The sequence below is a fragment of the Typha latifolia genome, chromosome 5 (assembly GCF_019914945.1).
Source record: "Typha latifolia isolate L0001 chromosome 5, TyphaL0001v2, whole genome shotgun sequence".
Classification (NCBI taxonomy): Eukaryota; Viridiplantae; Streptophyta; class Magnoliopsida; order Poales; family Typhaceae; genus Typha; species Typha latifolia.
Window position 1 is genome coordinate 10,828,500 of NC_133090.1, and position 18,350 is coordinate 10,846,849.

Below are 18,350 nucleotides of genomic sequence, written 5' to 3' on the forward strand. Positions count from 1 at the left end.
TCCCTCTTTAGATATTTCGAAGGCATTTATGTTTCACCAAACTTTTTAGCTACTTAAGTCTAGACTTCAAACTATATACGTCGCCAAACAATTGCTCTGAGCTAAACGTCTGCTCTAAGCTATTGTGCTTCCGAGTTATTCATTCAAGTTAATCGCACTGCTGAGCTATCAATCAAATTAAACAAACCACTAAACCACTAAATAATTTCTCTATAATATTATTTGGGATTGGAGTTGAACCCATAACCTCCTTAGTCATAAAAAATGTACCTTTTAACTCTACTAGAGTGGTTGATCCTTGTGCCGCTCTTTTGCTAGAAGAATTTTTGTATAGCTTAAGATCGTTGTGTTAAATTTAATTTTACGTTGAATATTTCACATTATTTCTCATTAATTATACCCTTTGTTTTCAACCGAAGTCACGTTAAAATTAGCACTGCACAGAGACGTGAGAGTTACTCTAATTTCTTGTATTTCTCTAGTTTATAGGATATTCACATGATAAACTAGTGAGGTTTATTATGTTAAAATAGATAAAGTAGATAATGCTAGTATATTCATATATAAATATAATGAATACAAATCCAGGTTTTCTTTTCAAGTATTTCTAAGAATATAGGAAGATCTATACCTATTGGTTAGATTAGCAATCCAATTATACTGTAAAAAATGAGATATCAATTCCCTTTGAAATGGTTGACTGATTTAATTAGGAGTTCTGTGTCAATCTTTTCCAACCATCTAAAGAGATAACATGTCCGAACAAAATAAAGGAATTCGGTATGATCTCTTTCATTAAATTTAAAATTTTTATTATTATTTAAAAGTTCAAAAATTAGATATGAACAAGACAAATAATCAACTATCTCCGGATACAAAGACATTTAGGTTATACTACCAAACTTTAGCCAATATAATGAATTGTCTAATATATGCTTCAAGTCGTGTGCATCGCAGAATAATTGCTTCGAACTAAATATTGTTTCTTCAAATCAATCGCACTATCGACAAACTATCCAAACTATCAGAATACTAAATAATTTTATTCATAATATAGCTTTGGGGGTAGGAAAAGTATCTACAACTCTAAGAGAGTTAGATTGGTATTAAATTTAAGTTTGTGAGTAGACACAGGAATGTGCAAATATAATCAAAATTTTCTCTATTTATCTTTTTATTTTACCTACACCAGTAAAACAAATTAATCCACTCTGGCCAGTCTTCTTTTTCCTAGGACTAGTGGAAGCAGCCCATCCCTCTTCCCCACCGCCGCTCTCTCATCCAATCAAACACCGCCCACATCCAATCAAACACCGCCCACCTCTCTCTCTCTCTCTCTCTCTCTCTCTCCATTATTAGTTGCTCTTCTCCCTCCCTCCCTCCCTCCCTCCCTTCTTCTCGTCTCGATTCAAATCCCCCACCTTTCTCCGATTTCCCAGATCCCAAGTCTCCTCTCTGTTTCCTCCCTCACCGCCAAATTAAAATTATTATTCCACCCTTTTCCCCTTCAATAATTTACAATCCGACCCACATTATCACCTCAACTTTACACAGAATCCCCCGACTTGCTCCTTCTCCATCTCCTAGGGGCGTACGCCACCTCTTCTATAAAGGGCCACCCGATTCATTCCCCAAACACTCGCCAAGATCCCACCTTTCTCCTCTCTCCCTCTACAATCCCCGATTCGACGAAATGGGTCTCTCCACGAATCCCCTCCTCTTCTCCCTCCTCTTCGTTCTCCTCCTCTCCTTCGCCTATGGCGACATGTCCATTGTAAGCTACGATGACGCCCATGGCGTTAAGGGCTTGGAGAGGAGCGAGGAGGAGATGAGGCTTCTCTACGAGGGGTGGCTCTTAAGGCACGGGAGGGCGTATAATGCTCTCGGGGAGACGGAGAAGAGATTCGATGTGTTCAAAGATAATGTTCGTTTCGTCGACGCACATAACGCCGCCGACGGAAAGTCCTTCCGGCTCGGCCTGAACCGGTTCGCCGATTTGACCAACGAGGAATACAAAGCGATCTACCTCGGAACTCGCGCTGCCGGCGAGAGGAGGAGCAGGGAGAGGGTGGGGAGCGGCCGTTACCGTTATGGTGCCGGCGAGGAGTTGCCGGAGACGGTGGACTGGAGGGCTAACGGCGCCGTCACGGCGGTCAAGGACCAGGGAAGTTGTGGTGCGTCTCTCCCTCTCTCCCTCTCTCCCTCTCTCCCTCTCTCCGTTTGCTTCGGTTTCGTAATTACATTTTTGCCCCTAGATGGGCCCTGGTCGACCTTTATTTAATCGAGGATATTTTGGGATTTACGAGTACTCCGGGTCTTTCGGAAAACGAGGTGGATTTTGGTGCCGAACTTATCGAATCTTCCGTTATCTTTTAGATCCTCTCGCTTTCAAAGTCGTCTTTTCTTGGTTATCTTCCTTACCGGATAATTCAACCAAATGCGGATAAATGTGGTGGATAAAAACCACAAGTGATTGTGCAATCCGTCCCTTAATGTACGGATTTATTCGGAGTACCAAGTTTGTTTTGTAAATGGTGAAGACATAGACTTATAGACTATAGAGAGAGAGAGAGAGAGAGAGAGAGAGAGAGAGAGAGAAAGAAAATACAGTGGAGCTATTGAGGTGTTTGATTGATGAATTGGTTGATGGTGGTGCAGGGAGTTGCTGGGCTTTCTCGACCATCGGCGCAGTGGAAGGAATAAACCAGATCGTCACCGGCGAGCTGGTATCGCTGTCGGAGCAGGAGCTCGTCGATTGCGACACCATGCAGAACGAGGGGTGCAATGGTGGTCTTATGGACTATGCCTTTGAGTTCATAACTAGGAACGGTGGAATCGATACTGAGGAGGATTATCCTTACACTGCCCGTGATGGCAAATGTGACCTATCTAGGGTATATATATATTTGATTTTGTGATTGATAACAGACGGGATCTGAACTCATGGCAATGTATGTATATCATATCTTTAGGAGTACTCATAGCGTTGCAATGATTTGTTGCAGAAAAATGCGAAGGTGGTTTCGATTGATGGTTACGAAGACGTTCCCGAAAACGACGAGAAGGCTCTGCAGAAGGCCGTCGCCCATCAGCCCGTCAGTGTCGCCATTGAAGCCGGCGGTAGAGCGTTCCAGCTCTATGAATCGGTGAGGGTTGCTATGTTACTTTGCTGTCTGTTTTGGTGCATGATAGAACAATAACAAGCCTAAGGTCAAAGCTCATTAAATGAAGGTCGAAAGCACTTGTAAGATTGTATGTCTTATAGTAATCGTCATCCCATTATGTTCATGCAGGGTATATTCACAGGAAACTGTGGCACTGAGCTTGATCACGGCGTAGTCGCCGTCGGCTATGGCACCGAGAACGGCGAGGACTACTGGATCGTCAGGAACTCCTGGGGCTCGAACTGGGGCGAGTCTGGATACATCAGGATGGCCCGGAACATCAACGCGACGACAGGTAAGTGCGGGATCGCCATCGAGGCTTCTTACCCTGTCAAGAATGGCCAGAACCCTCCTAACCCCGGCCCAACCCCTCCGTCGCCGGTGGCTCCACCGGCGGTCTGCGACAACTATTACTCCTGCCCTGCCAGCACCACATGCTGCTGTGTCTATGGCTATGGCAACACCTGCTTTGCCTGGGGTTGTTGCCCTGTTGAAGGTGCTACTTGCTGTGAGGATCACTCCAGCTGCTGCCCCCCTGACTACCCTGTCTGCAATATCCACAGTGGAACCTGCCAGATGGTAATTCCTTACAGTTTTGTGATTTGGAATTTGCTTTTGCTCTTGTTGTTTAGCCTGCTCCTCAGTGTCTTTGCCTCTAAATTCTTGTAGTTTTGAAGCAAAATGATGCTGATGCATTAATTTGGTTACTGCATGATCAGCCTAATTATTATGAGTATCATGTAGGAAGAGATCAACTCTTTAGAGAAACACAATTGTCTTTGCCTGCCAACATTGTAGCTTCGAACCAAAATCATGCTGGTCTATTAACTTTGTTAGGACATGATCATGCTAATAATTATGAGTATCATGTAAAAAGGGAATTAAATTTATAGAGAAACACATTTGTCTTGTAGCTCTGAACCAAATTTATGCTGACATGAACTTTGTTAGTGCATGATCATGTTAATCATTTTGAGAATCATGTATATGCCCATGAACTCTTGTACATTATTAACATTACTACTGCATGCAATCTGAAACATTATAGCAGAGCACAACTTCCTTTTAAGTTAATTTTCGGCATAACTTGTTGCATTTTGCTTGTATTAACAGAGCAAGGACAACCCACTTGGGGTCAAGGCTTTGGCTAGAATCCCAGCAAAGCCATTCTGGGCTTACTCAGGTGCAGGAAAGGAGGCCATTGGTGCATGATTAAGAGCTAGTGGAGGGATAAGAGAGCATTGCAACTTGAATGTCCTGCAACAGTTATCCTTTATGAATTTGATAACAATTTTATTTTATTTTAGCTAGTGAAGGGAGTTCTTGTACATACCTTTGATTTCCATTGTTGGGAGCATCCTACAACTGATTAGCTGTTTCTGAATTGCTTCATCAATAAATGTGAATTTAACAATTGAGACTTTGAATTCAAAACTTCAAATCCATACTCCTTATTCATGCTTCCCTTAAATATTAGCTGTTTCTGAATTGCTTCATCAATAAATGTGCATTTAACAATAGAGACTTTGAATTCAAGACTTCAAATCCATACTCCTTATTCATGCTTCCCTTAAATACTCTCATCTCTCTGCTCCAGAGACTCAGATAAACTAAATAAATCTCTGTTACTATATTTACCAGTTGAATCTTTTATACAAAGTCATTGCAACTATAAGATTAAAATTAAAGCCTCTCTGCCATGAATTCTATCTTCCTTTTACCTTTGCTTGCATATCAACCTTCCTCTTCCCGTCTTTCTAAGTTATGTCCGGATTAAAAAGCAACTATCTCTAAACATTATATATCTTATTTCATACAATGGGCCAATGGCATCCAAAATATAAGATTAGATTATAATTCTCTTTTCCATGAATTCAAAGTTTCTTTTATGAATAATCATCTTACCTTGCTTGCGGAGCAACCTTCATACCTTTTTTTTTTCTAAGAGGTTAAAAATAGGTAAAGATAGAGTGTAAATAATAATAGCTTATCCATTTTAGAAGGCTTAATAGATAGAGTGTAAATAATAATAATCTCAAAAAATATAAGTGTAATTACTAATTAGGAAAATTATATTTTACTCTCTTTAGTTAGATCTAAATTTACCTCTTATGATTATATTTAAACTAAAACTAATTTGATCAAACTAAATGTCTAATTTAAAAATACTTATTAGAGACAAAATGGGATAAGTGACACAAAGGGAAGTGAAATTAGGGTAACTAGGAGTCCAGGAGGCAGGAGTGTCCTTTAAGAAGATCTTACACATAATATCGGGTGTGAAATGAGAAAAATCCTGTTAACAATCATAAACCGTCATTAAAATCTCAAACTAATAAATACCACCACTGCCACCGCCGTCACCGTTCACCACCTCTTGCTTTTCTTCTCCCAGAGCAACTTCCTCTTCCTCTCCCCACTAGTCCTCTCCGCGCCGCTCTTCTTGCTCTCATGTTAAGCTCGACCTCTTCGGCGAGGAACCCATCCTCTCCGGCGAAGAGAACCGCCGCCGCCGCCTCTGCCGGCCGAGACGAGATCGTTGCGGCGGCGGTTTGGCGGCGGAGTAAGCCCTTAGAGCGTATGACTTCTCGCTGGTTCTTGACCTCGACTTCCATCTTTTTCTTGCTGTTCTGCCTCTTCTACTTGGACAATGGGGTGTTGCGGCCTCGGCTGGGAAGTCGGGGGAGGTGGGGATTGGAAGCGGAGAGCGGCGGCGGGGGCTGCGACTTGTTCGATGGGAAGTGGGTTTGGGACGAGAGGTACCCATTGTACGAATCAAAGGACTGCCCGTTCTTGGATGAGGGTTTCCGGTGCTCGGAGAATGGACGGCCTGATCAGCACTACACCAAGTGGCGGTGGCAGCCTTCTCGCTGCAATCTCCCCAGGTTTAAATTCTTGCATGCATCTATCGTTTGGCATTAAAGAAGTTAATTTCGCACTTGGTTTTGTTGATAGAATAATTGGTGTATTTGTTCACAATAATTTTTCTTCCTCTTTGGATGAAGAAAAATCGCACTTTTATTTAATATTAGACAACCTAAGTTTATGGAGAACATTGCGACATACTGTTTGGATGGAGTATTTTACTTTTTATTGCCTACGTTTATAAAGCACTCCCCCTGAATTTTTGGAGATGTTCTACTCAGCCTATCTTTTATTATTACATCTCCACTCCCTTTTCACTCACCATTTTCTGAGAAAAACCATACTTTTAGAAGAACAAATATATTATTATGCGGAAGTCCCACATTTTGCAACCATATGGGTGAGAATCAGAGAGAAGGGAAGAGAAAAAATTATCTTGTTCATTTGATAAAGTTGCATAACGGTTGTTCCATTATAAATTTCACCTCTTTCACTAATGGAGTCAAGATAGAAGTTTATGATACACTTTTCTGCCAAATTGTCCATGTCTTTTATCAAAGGTATTTATGTATCTCAATGGCAATTCTTTTTTTTTTAATCTTATTTAACAAAATAGATTGAGTATAGTATGAATAGTACTGTCTTCCAATTCTGAATTTGGTTGAAAATTTTGTGAGAAGATTAACTCTGAAGTTTTTTTTCTCATTTTCCTTAAGATTTGATGCTAAGAATATGCTGGAGAAGTTGAGAAATAGGAAGTTGGTATTTGTGGGTGACTCAATCGGACGAAACCAATGGGAGTCTCTACTCTGCATGCTTTCTAGTATTGTTCCCGACAAGAGTTCAATCTATGAAGTCAATGGGAGCCCAATTACAAAACACATGGGCTTCTTGGTGTTCAGGTTCCGGGATTACAACTTCACTGTTGAGTATTACAGAGCACCCTTTCTAGTGCTTCAGAGTCGCGCCCCATCAGATGTTCCAGAGAAGGTGAAGATCACACTTAAATTGGATACCATGGATTGGATGTCCACTCGATGGAAGGATGCTGATGTGCTAATTTTCAACACTGGACACTGGTGGAACTATGAGAAGACAATGAGAGGGTAATTATCTAGTCATAGATGCACTTTAATTAAAAAATATATTTCCTAGTAAGATTTCAATTGAGGATACACTGTAGTAGTACTCATGGAAATTATTTGTGTGATCTGGATCTGTTTGCTAGGGCCTCACCCTTATCCACTGCATAAGAGAAGTTAATTATAGCTAGGAATCTCAGCATCTTATTTGTTTCAATATATTCTACAAAAGAAGAAGCGAAATTCCAACCTATTACTCTTAGCAAAGACTGTTGGAAAAGACATCAAGAATTTCTTTAGCGATTTTTAGAAGATTTTCCATATTTTTTCTGCAGACCAGAAGCTTCTCAAACATCGGAGATTTGTTTTATTATTGAGCTTTCTATGTTTTTAGAAAAATTTAACATCTTTGTGACATTATGTATATATATAACTGATTTTTATTGGTTCTGCTGCCTTGATGTAGTTTTCTTTTTTCTCGATTCAGCTATAGAAGGTCTAGAAAAGAAAAGAAATAAGGTGTGTAAGAAAGAATATATCACTCCAGTTAACGAATCAGAAATCCCTTTAGTTGTTTTAAGAATGCAAAACGAATATGTAAAAATGTAAGGGTTGCTATGGTACAACAATAATGAAAAATAAGGATTGCAATACCTTGGTGTGGTACAAGAGTGCCAGTTAGCCATCAGTATGATACTTCGGTGTAGTTTTGTTTTTTTCTCGATTTAGCTGTAGAAGTCTGGCAAAAGAAAAGATAGGTGTCTAGAAAGAATATATCACTCTGGTTAATGAATCAGAAATCCCTTTCTTTGTTTAAAGAATGCAAAACGAATGCATAAAAATGTAAGGGTTCGTATGGTACAACAACAATGAAAAATAAGGATTGTAGTACCAGTGGCACAAGAGTGCCAGTTAGCCATCCATATGATATAAGCCTGCACACGCTCGTTCTGAATAACGTACACTAGTACAGAACAGGGTTGATACAGGGTGCCATAGGCCTGCACTGAGCAGTATCAAGATACAGCCTTGTTTTGGTTTCCAGAAGGCACTAGCATGATACATGTCCACTTGTGCTGATTGGCATGCTCAGGAGTCAGGATAGTAATCCATGATAATGACTGACGTAGATGGCTACAACAACATAAAAGCCTTCAAACCCATCTATTTTGAGGTTGACTATATGGATCCTTTTCCTCCATTCATTTCTATTCAGAACGAGGGTCTAGTATATCATGTTCTGTCGTGTCTTTCTCTTACTACTTCCCACATTGGTTTAAGTCTTCCCCTCCTTTTGAGAAAGCTTTTACTTGAATGAATTTACTAGTCAAAATTGATGCATTATGTGGTACCTTTTGTGATGTCCAAATGCTATGATCCATTTTTATAAGGTCATTTGTAGATCTGTCAAGCTATCTGACATAAGCATCCTCCTGTGATCTTGGACTCTCTGTTAAAAAATGTAACACTTAATCATGGATAAGTGAAATCATATGCTCCTGTAGTTTTATACTCTGTTAGTTTAATAACTTTAATTCTTTTGTCACAAACTGATTTTGTTGATGAAGTTTGGAAACTTCTTTGTTGTCCAAAAAGATATATATTTTATTCTTATGTAACTTATTGTTCAGTGATTCTGAGAGGGCTGTATTATGCTTAGATTTTTGACAGATTCTTTTTTATTTCATTAGATATATTTCACAGAATTCGGCAGAACTGCTCAAAGCCTCAACCAAATAGTTCATGTTTTCTGAGATTTTTTGAATTAGCAGAAAGTAGAATTTGCAAGCTTGCCTGCTTGTACTTATACCCAACTTACATCAATCTATTTCTCTAATCAGAGATTGCTATTTCCAAGTGGGAAATGAGGTAATGATGGAGATGAGTGTGCAGAGTGCTTATAGCAGAGCAATAGAGACACTGTTTGACTGGATTGACAGAGAAGTTGATGGAAGTAAAACTCAGGTCATCTTCCGCACATATGCTCCTGTACACTTCAGGTTTGTTGGTTCCTTGCCTGTTTATTCCCTTTTAACTTTTCTGGTGGTATTTGTTAGAGGAGAACATGGATGATATCTTTCGTAATTGTCTAATGTGGTCATTGAATTTCAGAAGACTAGTCCAGCATACTCATGCCTTACAAACAACCTCTTAAAAAAACAAGAGATAGGTTGTGTATCTTCTCTCCACAAGCATTAGAATTTTTTTATTTGGTATAAGAATTTTTAGTAAATTTTTATAAATAGTAATAATTGTCCCACCTTGTATCTAAAAAAGCTTCCATATACTCTTTTCTTTCCAAATAAATACATTATAGTATTGAAAATTATAAATTCTTTTAGATATATTTTATCTATCCTTTTCTGTACATAGAATATTTTTAATTAAATTATTCTAACATAATATTTTCATAAAGTACTTATAGGCAGTAAGAGAATAGAGATATTGGCCCTCCCTAACCAAAATTCCTAGCTCCGCACCTGTCCATTGGCCGTGTAGTTGAGATAGTTTGATATCCCTTACCCACCTTGTCTCAGTTTACAGATAATATTTACAGGTGATCTTCAATGATCCATTGATGGTTCACAGAAAGTAATCTTCTATTGTCTGGTATATGAAAATAAATTGTTTCTTCATGATCCAAAATCATCTACTTCTATGTGCTTGACAGTGGTGGTGACTGGAGGACAGGAGGTAGTTGTCACATGGATATATTCCCAGATTTGGGTTCTCAACCCTCCTCCTTGAGACCTTGGGCCCATTTTCTGAAGCCATTTGAGGATATGCATTTGGAGAATTCAAAGACCAAGGTGATAAATTTGGATCTGTTGAACATTACCAATATGACAGCTCGAAGGAAAGATGGCCATTTGTCTGTATTTTACCTCGCATCAGGCCCCGCACCTCTGCATAGACAGGATTGTAGCCATTGGTGCTTGCCAGGGGTTCCTGATGCATGGAATGAACTGCTTTACGCCCTCTTCCTGAAGAGAGAATCTATGATCCATCAAAATACACCAGTTCTCAGCAAACCAGGGTAATTGCTGGCCGGCTGCTGTTATGTGGACTTATCCATGGATTTTTCTGGAAGAGGCTTTCCTGCTGACAGGATCAAGACAGTAGAGGGTTCCTTAGATAAAGATTAGTCATGCAAGAAAAGCAATTGCTTCTTATTTTGCTTTTGATATTTTGCTTCTTGATATATGGTGGAAATGATAGCTTACTGTAGATTAGTTACAGGTTAGTACTGTAAATAGTTACAGGCTGCCAATGGTCTGTTGTTTTTTATTTGACAAACTCTAGCGGTCTTTAGTTTATTTCCAGAAAGCTGGAAACTGGATTTGTTTCTTCTTTGTTTCCAGAAAGCTTCTGTAGATGCTGTCAATCTTGAATTTATTTATCATATATTATGATGTAGTACTGATTGCAAGTTTAATGGTTCTTTTGTTCTGACGATCATTGTAAAAATTTGTTTCAAATTTCCATTTACTTTGGCTGAGACAGTCGTTTCCAGGTTTTTATTATAAATCCTTGTGGTTGATCCCAACGGGGCTAGTCTTGGGTTTGATCCTTCCTAGGTGCCATGGAAGGTCATGGTAAATTCATAAACGGTGGATTTTTTATTGGAGTATTATATGTGTATGATTTATGCAAATTATAAAGGGTTAATTTAATTGCCCAATCTAATATATTGGGAAAAGCTACCTTTTTATCTAATTTATAATTAGCCTATAGACTTCTTATCTATGCTCAAGCATTAATTATCTATTATATATTATACTTTTACTCTTTATTCTAACCTATTTCGAAGTCTAATTATGAGGCTGAACTAAATTTGAATCAAATATGAATTCAGATTGAACCATATATAGATATCTAAATAATATAACGGGTTAAAATACTTATCTTTGATTTTTTTTTTTAATCACATAGAGTCTCTGAACTCAGAAACTTTTATCATAAGAGATTTATGTGATATAATTTTTTTAGTTCGGAAAATATATATAGATATAAAAAAGAGTTTATATACGGAATAAGATAATAATATAGATGGCCAAGTGTAATTATTCCTAATATAAATTGAGTCTTAAAATGAAAAGAACCCTTAAACAAGTCAACCCGTACCATTACCCGTACCATTACCATCGTTTTGTCGACCTTGTTAGATCCGAGTCCGACCACACAAAATTCTCGCCGCTTGTATATTCTCCTTTGCTTCACGCCTAATTTGATCATGGCATCCGCCTCCTCTTCCTCTTCCTCTTCTCCTTGTCCAATCTGTCTCGAACCTTTGAAAGAAGAGGCCTATCTAGACCGCTGTTTCCGTAAGTCTTTCCGCTCTTCTCCTTCACCTCGCCTTGCCTGCTAAAATTTCTAAGCTTTATACGATCGACACTTCTAATTACCACTTGGGTCCCTTTCTTCTAATCAATTGGGTGCTTGTGAGCTTCCAATACACCGCCGTTTTACCCTGTATTTGTTAAAATATTGACAAAGTTCACGGATCAGGTTGCTTTTATGCATGTAGGATTTGTGAACTTTGTTCTGTTACTTCTTGGAGAAGTCACTTGGTTTGCTACGTTAATTGTTCTCTCAAGGACCTTAGGTGCTGTTATGTGATTTAGATTTTCGAATCAAAAGATAGAAAGAGGGAGGGACTTTATCCTCTCTTTTTAATTGAAAAATCGCTTCTTTGTTGTGTTCAGTAGTGGTTTTCTGATGGTTTAGAGGCTGTTGGGGGCAGTCAGACTTGGTCACTTAAATTTCTTGGAAAAACATTACATCGGACATTTCGATGTACTTCCTTGGGAGATATTGATCTCTCTCCCTCCTAGAACATTAAATCAGACACCAAGACCTCTTTTGTATTTTAAAAGTTCTACTTTTGTCGTTCTCATCTTCCAGGCCTTGTCTTGTGGTTAGGAGGACACAGAGAATTTGAGAAGGCATGAAAGAGTTGGCAAGCTTTAATTTAACGGTGGCAGTATGCATTCTCATGGCCTGTTTTGCCGCTTTTGCTGATTCAGTTTAGTTCATTTATATTTTTAGCAACCCGTAGCTAACTTTGCATGATACCTTCAATCTAGTCAGTGTTTGTAAGCTGAAGTGTTTTGTCTCTGTGACTAACCTAACTGATCTACATGACCTAATTGGCTTAAGGTGGGCTATAATCTACTTAAAAACTGCCTTCATGAAACAATTGTACATCCATGATATTGCTAATGCTGCAAGATGATCTAATATCTCATGTTTGGCTGGCCTTAACTTTGTGGGTCTCTCTTATGCTGGTTGTTATTACTTATTATCATCTTTAACCGTATATAATCCTTCACAGCTTTCTATGGTATATAAAGCTACCACCTTCTAGGTATACATTCTTAGTATTGAATGTGTAATGTCAATTTTTTGAATTGATATTATCTATAATCATAGGGTGGGACGGTGACAGACCTTTAGTATAACATAGTCTCTGCTATGCGTCATGGAACTAAGTTGGGTTGCAAGTCTCATTCATTAGTAATGGAGTATCGACAAATTTGCACTAAACCTTTATAAACAGCACTTATATCATGCTTTTGATGGTTAACTTTCAGGTTGCATTCCTTGATGTCCAAAAGTGATAGTATGCATTTCATGGTGATCTTTAACACTATTAATTCAAATGAGTTCAGAGCCCTCAATTGCTGACTGCTGCACATTTGAGATCTTCTAAATTAACTAAAGCAACTAGCATCTGATTCACTATGTTAGGTTGACTCAGCTCTTTTAATATTCGTTTTTGCTTACCAACCATGACATAAAGATGCATCAAAATTTGTTCTTTACGGCTTTCCATAGTTAGCTTAAACTATTTTCTGTGCCGTAGATGTTATGCCTTTTCTCATTCTGGTATTTTGGTTGTGCATTCAATAGCATATTATTAATTGAACAATTGAACTGGTGAGGACGAGATAAATGTATTATGTAGTCTGTTAAAATGTTATTGCTTGTTATATTTGACTGGTCCAAAGATATACATTTACAGGAAATAACAGGAGAACTACAAATTTTACAAATTAAATATTAGGGACACTATAAATGTATAAAATATTGCTGATTTTTCAGAAAGAAATCTTCTGCTTCAAGGATTTTGCACTCCTTCATATTTCCATGTGAAAAAGGTCAATTCTATCTAACGTATAATCCCTGTTAACCACTTCCACAGATGCATTCTGCTACAAGTGTATCTCTCAATGGCTAAGATTTGTTGGTAACAAGCAACCCCAGCCAATATCTTCGATAAGCTGCCCACTTTGCAAGGTCAGTTCATGGTGACAGGATGGATGCATCCTTTTTATTCGATCTAAACCTCTGATTGAAGTTCCAAATCAGTTTTTCACAAAATCAGGTTCTCTTAATCTCATATTTTTGAGTAATATGCAGGGACATTAAAATGGGACAGAATCAATAATTAGATTGGCATAGTTTTGATTGCTAGGAGCATAAAATCAACTGATGGATTGATGTCCAAAACTTGTTTGTGACACTATTTTCCTCACACTATCTGCAGACGGAGAACTTATCCATAATACATGGATTTAGTGGTGATTCATTCCAGCGACATTATATAAATCAGAATCACAGAAAGAGGTTTTTCCTAATTTGCTTCCATTTTAATCATTTTGATTAGGACCAACTGAATTTCAAAATCTTTCCTACTGGAACATATTCTTATTAGTAGTCTTATTATTTTCTGTACTGCAGATATTTTTCAAATGCTCATGAATTTAGGCTGCAAATCTATAATAGCGAAGAAGGTAGTTTTATTTATTTATATCTGACTCCTTGTTCATTCTCTTAGTAGTTAGATCATGTTACTTTTTTTTTTCTGTCCTATGTAGTTTACATTGTTTTTGTACTCTTATATGATGTTCTGAGCAGAGACCAGAGGTAATATATCTGACGTACAAAGATATTGGAAGCGCCGTAAGTATCTTCAGAAAAACATCTGGCTGCAAGATTGGCTTAGACGGGAAATTCAAACTCTAATGCAGGTATATCCATGGCATCTTGCTCTAGATGTCATTTGGCACTGGAATACCTTGATTTCTGGTTAACCTAATATTAAATTACTGTTATCCCTTATCCTGTCTATATTGGTTAGTTGAATGGGTCACAATTTGATTCTCTTATTGCTTCAGAAAATGTAGTTTACCAGGCTTTCAAGTACAAGAAAGATATGATTAATATAATCACATGTTATAAAGAAAAGAAAAAACCATCTGGCATGTAGAAGTGCAGAAATACAATACAGCAGTTTAATCTGCATCCACTCAAACTTGATATGTCCGTAATGCATCTATTTCTATATTGGATCTGGATCGATCTAGTTCTGCTGAGAGATTTGAACAGTGCAAAATTATGATTCTCGATAGATTCAGGTTAGCTTGTGCATATGCTTTTACAAAAATTCTAGACATAGTTACATATTTAGAGTATTTTGAAACATTGCCTTTACATAAAAACATTACACAACCCACTTAAAAATTTAGTATTTCAGTCATTTACATGTTGCCTTCTATCAGCTAAACAACTATTTAGTAGCATAAGATGCTGAACATTTCTCCAGACGTTTCTTTCAAATTTCATAATTACTATGCATTAAATGATCTCATTTTTATGTTGTATTATTTGCAAACCTTTGTCAAAATTGATTATGAAAGGTTAATGTGTTGTACCATAAATATGCAGGAGGAGAATACTGACATTATTATGTACCACATTCAAGGTGTTATTGAGTCTTTTATGAGGAGGTAAGCTGCTCTATTCAAATAGTGGTAGCATGCAGCCGTGGTTCTCATGCTTATCTACGTTAAATGTCAATGTAAGAATTTGGCCATATGATGTAATCAATAAAATTATTGATCAGTGTCTTCTTGATCATATTCCAAAGTGTACATACTCCCTTCTCCATGTCAGTCATTTCAAATATTGGTAGAATAGATAACCTACCAGATATTGCTAAACTGCCTGAATAAATGAGATCTAACACCATTGAGTTGCTAATTTTCATTCTTTCACTACCAATTTTGGCCTGATCATCTTATGTATAGAATGTGTTTGCATGTGATACATTTCAAATTTTAGTAGAATAGATAACATACGTATGTTGCTAAGCTGCCAGAAGAAATGAGATCTAACACCAATGAGTTGCTGATTTTCATTCTTTCACTAGCAGTTTTTTTGTCTGATTCATCTTATGTATAGCATGTGATTGCATGTCATTTGAGCTGCATTTTTCATGTTCTATTTCTTGGTCACAGTTATCCGTAAGCAAACTAGACATGCCATTCAGAGGTAGTTTAAGGCATGTATAGCATGAAAAATGCAGCTCAAATGGCATGAATCCGTAAGCAAACTGATCACTGCTTTTGGATCACCTTTTTCCACTTCAAAGAGAAAATTCAGAATGAACTATCTACCAACAATTTTCTAGCTGGTGTCATGATTCTAGAATTTGATCCACCATGCAGAGGTAGTTATAGGCAGAATGAACCTTAATTCATGCCACCTTTCTAAGTTCTATTGGTTGGTGGGCAACTCTGCTTAAAATGACAATTTTCTAAAGATTCTGATATATTGTATTGATCTAAAGCAAGATCAGTTTCTTTGGTAGTTGGTATTAGTTGCAATTTCACATACAACTAAGTGAATTAGGTTCTTTACTTCTATTATGCTAATGTCTATGCGTGCAGTGAACCACTTCTGAAGTTCAATAAAACAACCATTGCATCTTAAGTTCTTAATTTTCTGGATAACATTAGCGTCCTATAGATGGATCAACCATGATCTCTTGAACACAGTTACTTTTAACAGGAAAGAAGTGGTTGCTGATGTGATCTTGATATTTGGTGGAGATTTTATTGCTGGTCTTGCATATATATATACTTGTATATTTTTGTTATTTACTCATTTATCATCACAATAGAACACCAATTTCCAAAAATTAAACTGAACTGCAGGCAACAACAAGAAGGCCTCAAGGGTACGCCTGAGCATAAGCGCGAAGAATTCAAAAGTTTACTTTCTGATGCTGCCAGGCCATTTCTTCTAAGCCACACAGAGAGATTTGTCAATGAGGTAGAACTCTTCCTGGTTTCAGGTCTAAACATTGATGCTTACGATAGAGTCTGCATGCAGCGGTTAAACATGTCCACCTCTGATGAAAATAGAGGGCAGGATGGTCAGTTACATCCTGATTCTCGTCGAGATAATTACTTGTATTTGCTCACTGATGAGCCAGATACTACTGAATGAGAAAATAGTTACAATTGAAACAAATCAAATATGTGATTTTCTTGTGCTGCTCTTATTAGGTTTACTATGTTCTTCTAATACAGGTAATATCTTGATACACATTTAGTTCTACGACACATCTAGACATGTTGTCTGCTATGAAGGTTGTCCATATCCAAATTGAACATGGTTGATGTCAACTTCAACCTATTATTCTTCAGGTTGATAAAAATTTCATCTATGTTCTGGATGTAGCATGGTTTATATATGTTGAATGATATTGGAACGATGAACAGACAAGACATAAGGTTCTCATTATCTTGTCGAAAACAATAATTTTTATTGCGGAAATTGTACGACAAGAAGAAAAAAACAAACAAACATATTCATAAGTACTCTGGTCATGGCCTATAAAATAAAGTAAAATAATCTGGTCATTTTATATGCAATTTTTCTATTAAAAAGAAAAAAGATAACCGCGTCTCTTTCAGCTGATGTTGTTCTTGTATTCCACTGTAAAAGTTTAACTTCTAAACCCTCAACACCCATGATATATATAATAACTTAGTCGTCTCCCTCATTCTGGCCTCAGATATAAGCGAACAGTCAGTCGTCAGTATGTAATAAGAGATGTGTAGAAACTTGAAAGTGGACCAACAACACCCTTCATGGATCTTTCAAGAGCCTAAGAACGAAACTCCTGGACTGATGCAAAATAAGGGACTTCAAATCAACCTCAATCACCATCACTGCTTTCGTCCTTGGTGCACGCGACAAAGAGTGCAGAATCTCCTTCAACAAGTGCAGACTGCTCAACGCCAATCAAGTGGTCGAGAAAAATAGAGAAGAAGAAGAAGAAGAAAAACAACCCCCGGACAAAATTGAAGTCACGATTACACAAACTAATCAGCTGGAAGTCTTTAACCTGCCCTCCTCGAGTTGGCAAACTTATTAGAGCATCTCCAAGGAAAGGCTCTATATTTGGAGCCAAAAGATTCCAAATATAGAGCCAAGAGCCTGGTGCGCTCTGATACACCGAGCTCTATATTTATTATTTAATTAATATAATATTATATATATATGCTAAATCACTTAATAAGACCTCTTAATATTATTATTTTTTAATGAAAAATATATTATTATAAAACTCTCATCGATATCTTTATAATAAGACTAATATTCAATAGTTTCATAAATAATTTTAAATTATTATTTTTTTAATTAAAAATATTAAAATTATATTACACGAAATAAAAATAAAATATTTAAAATAACTTAAATAATTTAATATTAGACTCATTTTAAAGATATCAATGAGAGCATTCTAATGGTACTATTTTTATTAAAAATTAATTAGCAAAACTAATTATATATTCAGTTTAATTAATTAGATTATTTAATAAAAGATACATACGAAATTTAAAATTTAAAATTAAGCTTTTTTAGGGCAAAATTAGTATTTTTAAAAGTTGAATAGTATTGTAGCTGCGCTCTAAATTTCTAGATGTGGCTCCAAATTTGACTTCATATATCTATTTACTCTTTTTATATATACAATGATTTTTTTTTCTTTATAGAGCAAGCAATCATATGACATTTAATAGAATAAAATAGAGTACATATACAAAGAATGATTGGGATCTCCTTCCTGTGCACCACAATTATGTTTGCACGATCCCAATCCCAATTAGGAATAATACTATTTTTAGAATAGGTATTTCTTTATGTTATTTTTAAAATGAGATCTTTATTTTAGTAATAACTATTTTTATGTTCACTTATATTTTGGAATAAGAGTATAATAATTTGAAAGAAAAGATAAATTTTTTTTTATATAAAATTATCATGAATGCTTTTGATTTGATATAATATAGGCCGATGGAATAGATAGTAAGAATAAATTAGTAATTAGATTAGTATAAGATATAAAATATAATTTTGATGAATAATATTTATATTTTAG

At 36.7% G+C, this 18,350-nt stretch overlaps 3 protein-coding genes and 1 long non-coding RNA gene across 4 annotated transcripts; all 4 read left to right on the top strand.

Moving 5' to 3' along the window:
• Positions 1 to 1,320: 1,320 nt before the first annotated feature.
• LOC140789611 (cysteine proteinase mucunain-like) lies at positions 1,321 to 4,578 on the top strand. The gene is made up of 5 exons (XM_073139379.1): positions 1,321 to 2,174; positions 2,659 to 2,894; positions 3,006 to 3,146; positions 3,294 to 3,743; positions 4,278 to 4,578. Exons 1-5 carry the CDS (start codon positions 1,694 to 1,696, stop codon positions 4,374 to 4,376), a joined length of 1,407 nt encoding a protein of 468 aa, XP_072995480.1. The 5' UTR covers positions 1,321 to 1,693; the 3' UTR covers positions 4,377 to 4,578.
• An 810-nt stretch (positions 4,579 to 5,388) lies between these two features.
• On the top strand, positions 5,389 to 10,579 carry LOC140788071 (protein trichome birefringence-like 11). Its single transcript, XM_073137178.1, has 4 exons — positions 5,389 to 6,049; positions 6,746 to 7,135; positions 8,953 to 9,111; positions 9,783 to 10,579. The coding sequence occupies exons 1-4, from the start codon at positions 5,616 to 5,618 to the stop codon at positions 10,150 to 10,152; spliced, it is 1,353 nt and encodes a 450-aa protein (XP_072993279.1). The 5' UTR covers positions 5,389 to 5,615; the 3' UTR covers positions 10,153 to 10,579.
• Positions 10,580 to 11,278: 699 nt separating this feature from the next.
• Positions 11,279 to 16,456, top strand: LOC140788069 (uncharacterized). The gene is made up of 7 exons (XM_073137177.1): positions 11,279 to 11,436; positions 13,317 to 13,411; positions 13,662 to 13,741; positions 13,856 to 13,908; positions 14,033 to 14,145; positions 14,843 to 14,904; positions 16,114 to 16,456. The coding sequence occupies exons 1-7, from the start codon at positions 11,346 to 11,348 to the stop codon at positions 16,406 to 16,408; spliced, it is 789 nt and encodes a 262-aa protein (XP_072993278.1). The 5' UTR covers positions 11,279 to 11,345; the 3' UTR covers positions 16,409 to 16,456.
• LOC140788070 (uncharacterized) lies at positions 11,779 to 12,749 on the top strand. The gene is made up of 3 exons (XR_012108955.1): positions 11,779 to 11,908; positions 12,017 to 12,095; positions 12,706 to 12,749. It is a non-coding gene; the product is annotated as an uncharacterized lncRNA (long non-coding RNA).
• Positions 16,457 to 18,350: the final 1,894 nt, after the last annotated feature.

Coding starts and splice junctions, on each gene's coding strand:
- LOC140788071 (XM_073137178.1), top strand. CDS start 5,616: ATGTTAAGCTCGACCTCTTCGGCGAGGAACCCATCCTCTCCGGCGAAG. Junction 6,050..6,745: donor TCTCGCTGCAATCTCCCCAG/GTTTAAATTCTT, acceptor ATTTTCCTTAAG/ATTTGATGCTAAGAATATGC. Junction 9,112..9,782: donor TATGCTCCTGTACACTTCAG/GTTTGTTGGTTC, acceptor TGTGCTTGACAG/TGGTGGTGACTGGAGGACAG.
- LOC140788069 (XM_073137177.1), top strand. CDS start 11,346: ATGGCATCCGCCTCCTCTTCCTCTTCCTCTTCTCCTTGTCCAATCTGT. Junction 11,437..13,316: donor CTATCTAGACCGCTGTTTCC/GTAAGTCTTTCC, acceptor CCACTTCCACAG/ATGCATTCTGCTACAAGTGT. Junction 13,412..13,661: donor TAAGCTGCCCACTTTGCAAG/GTCAGTTCATGG, acceptor CACTATCTGCAG/ACGGAGAACTTATCCATAAT.
- LOC140789611 (XM_073139379.1), top strand. CDS start 1,694: ATGGGTCTCTCCACGAATCCCCTCCTCTTCTCCCTCCTCTTCGTTCTC. Junction 2,895..3,005: donor GCAAATGTGACCTATCTAGG/GTATATATATAT, acceptor GATTTGTTGCAG/AAAAATGCGAAGGTGGTTTC. Junction 3,744..4,277: donor ACAGTGGAACCTGCCAGATG/GTAATTCCTTAC, acceptor TTGTATTAACAG/AGCAAGGACAACCCACTTGG.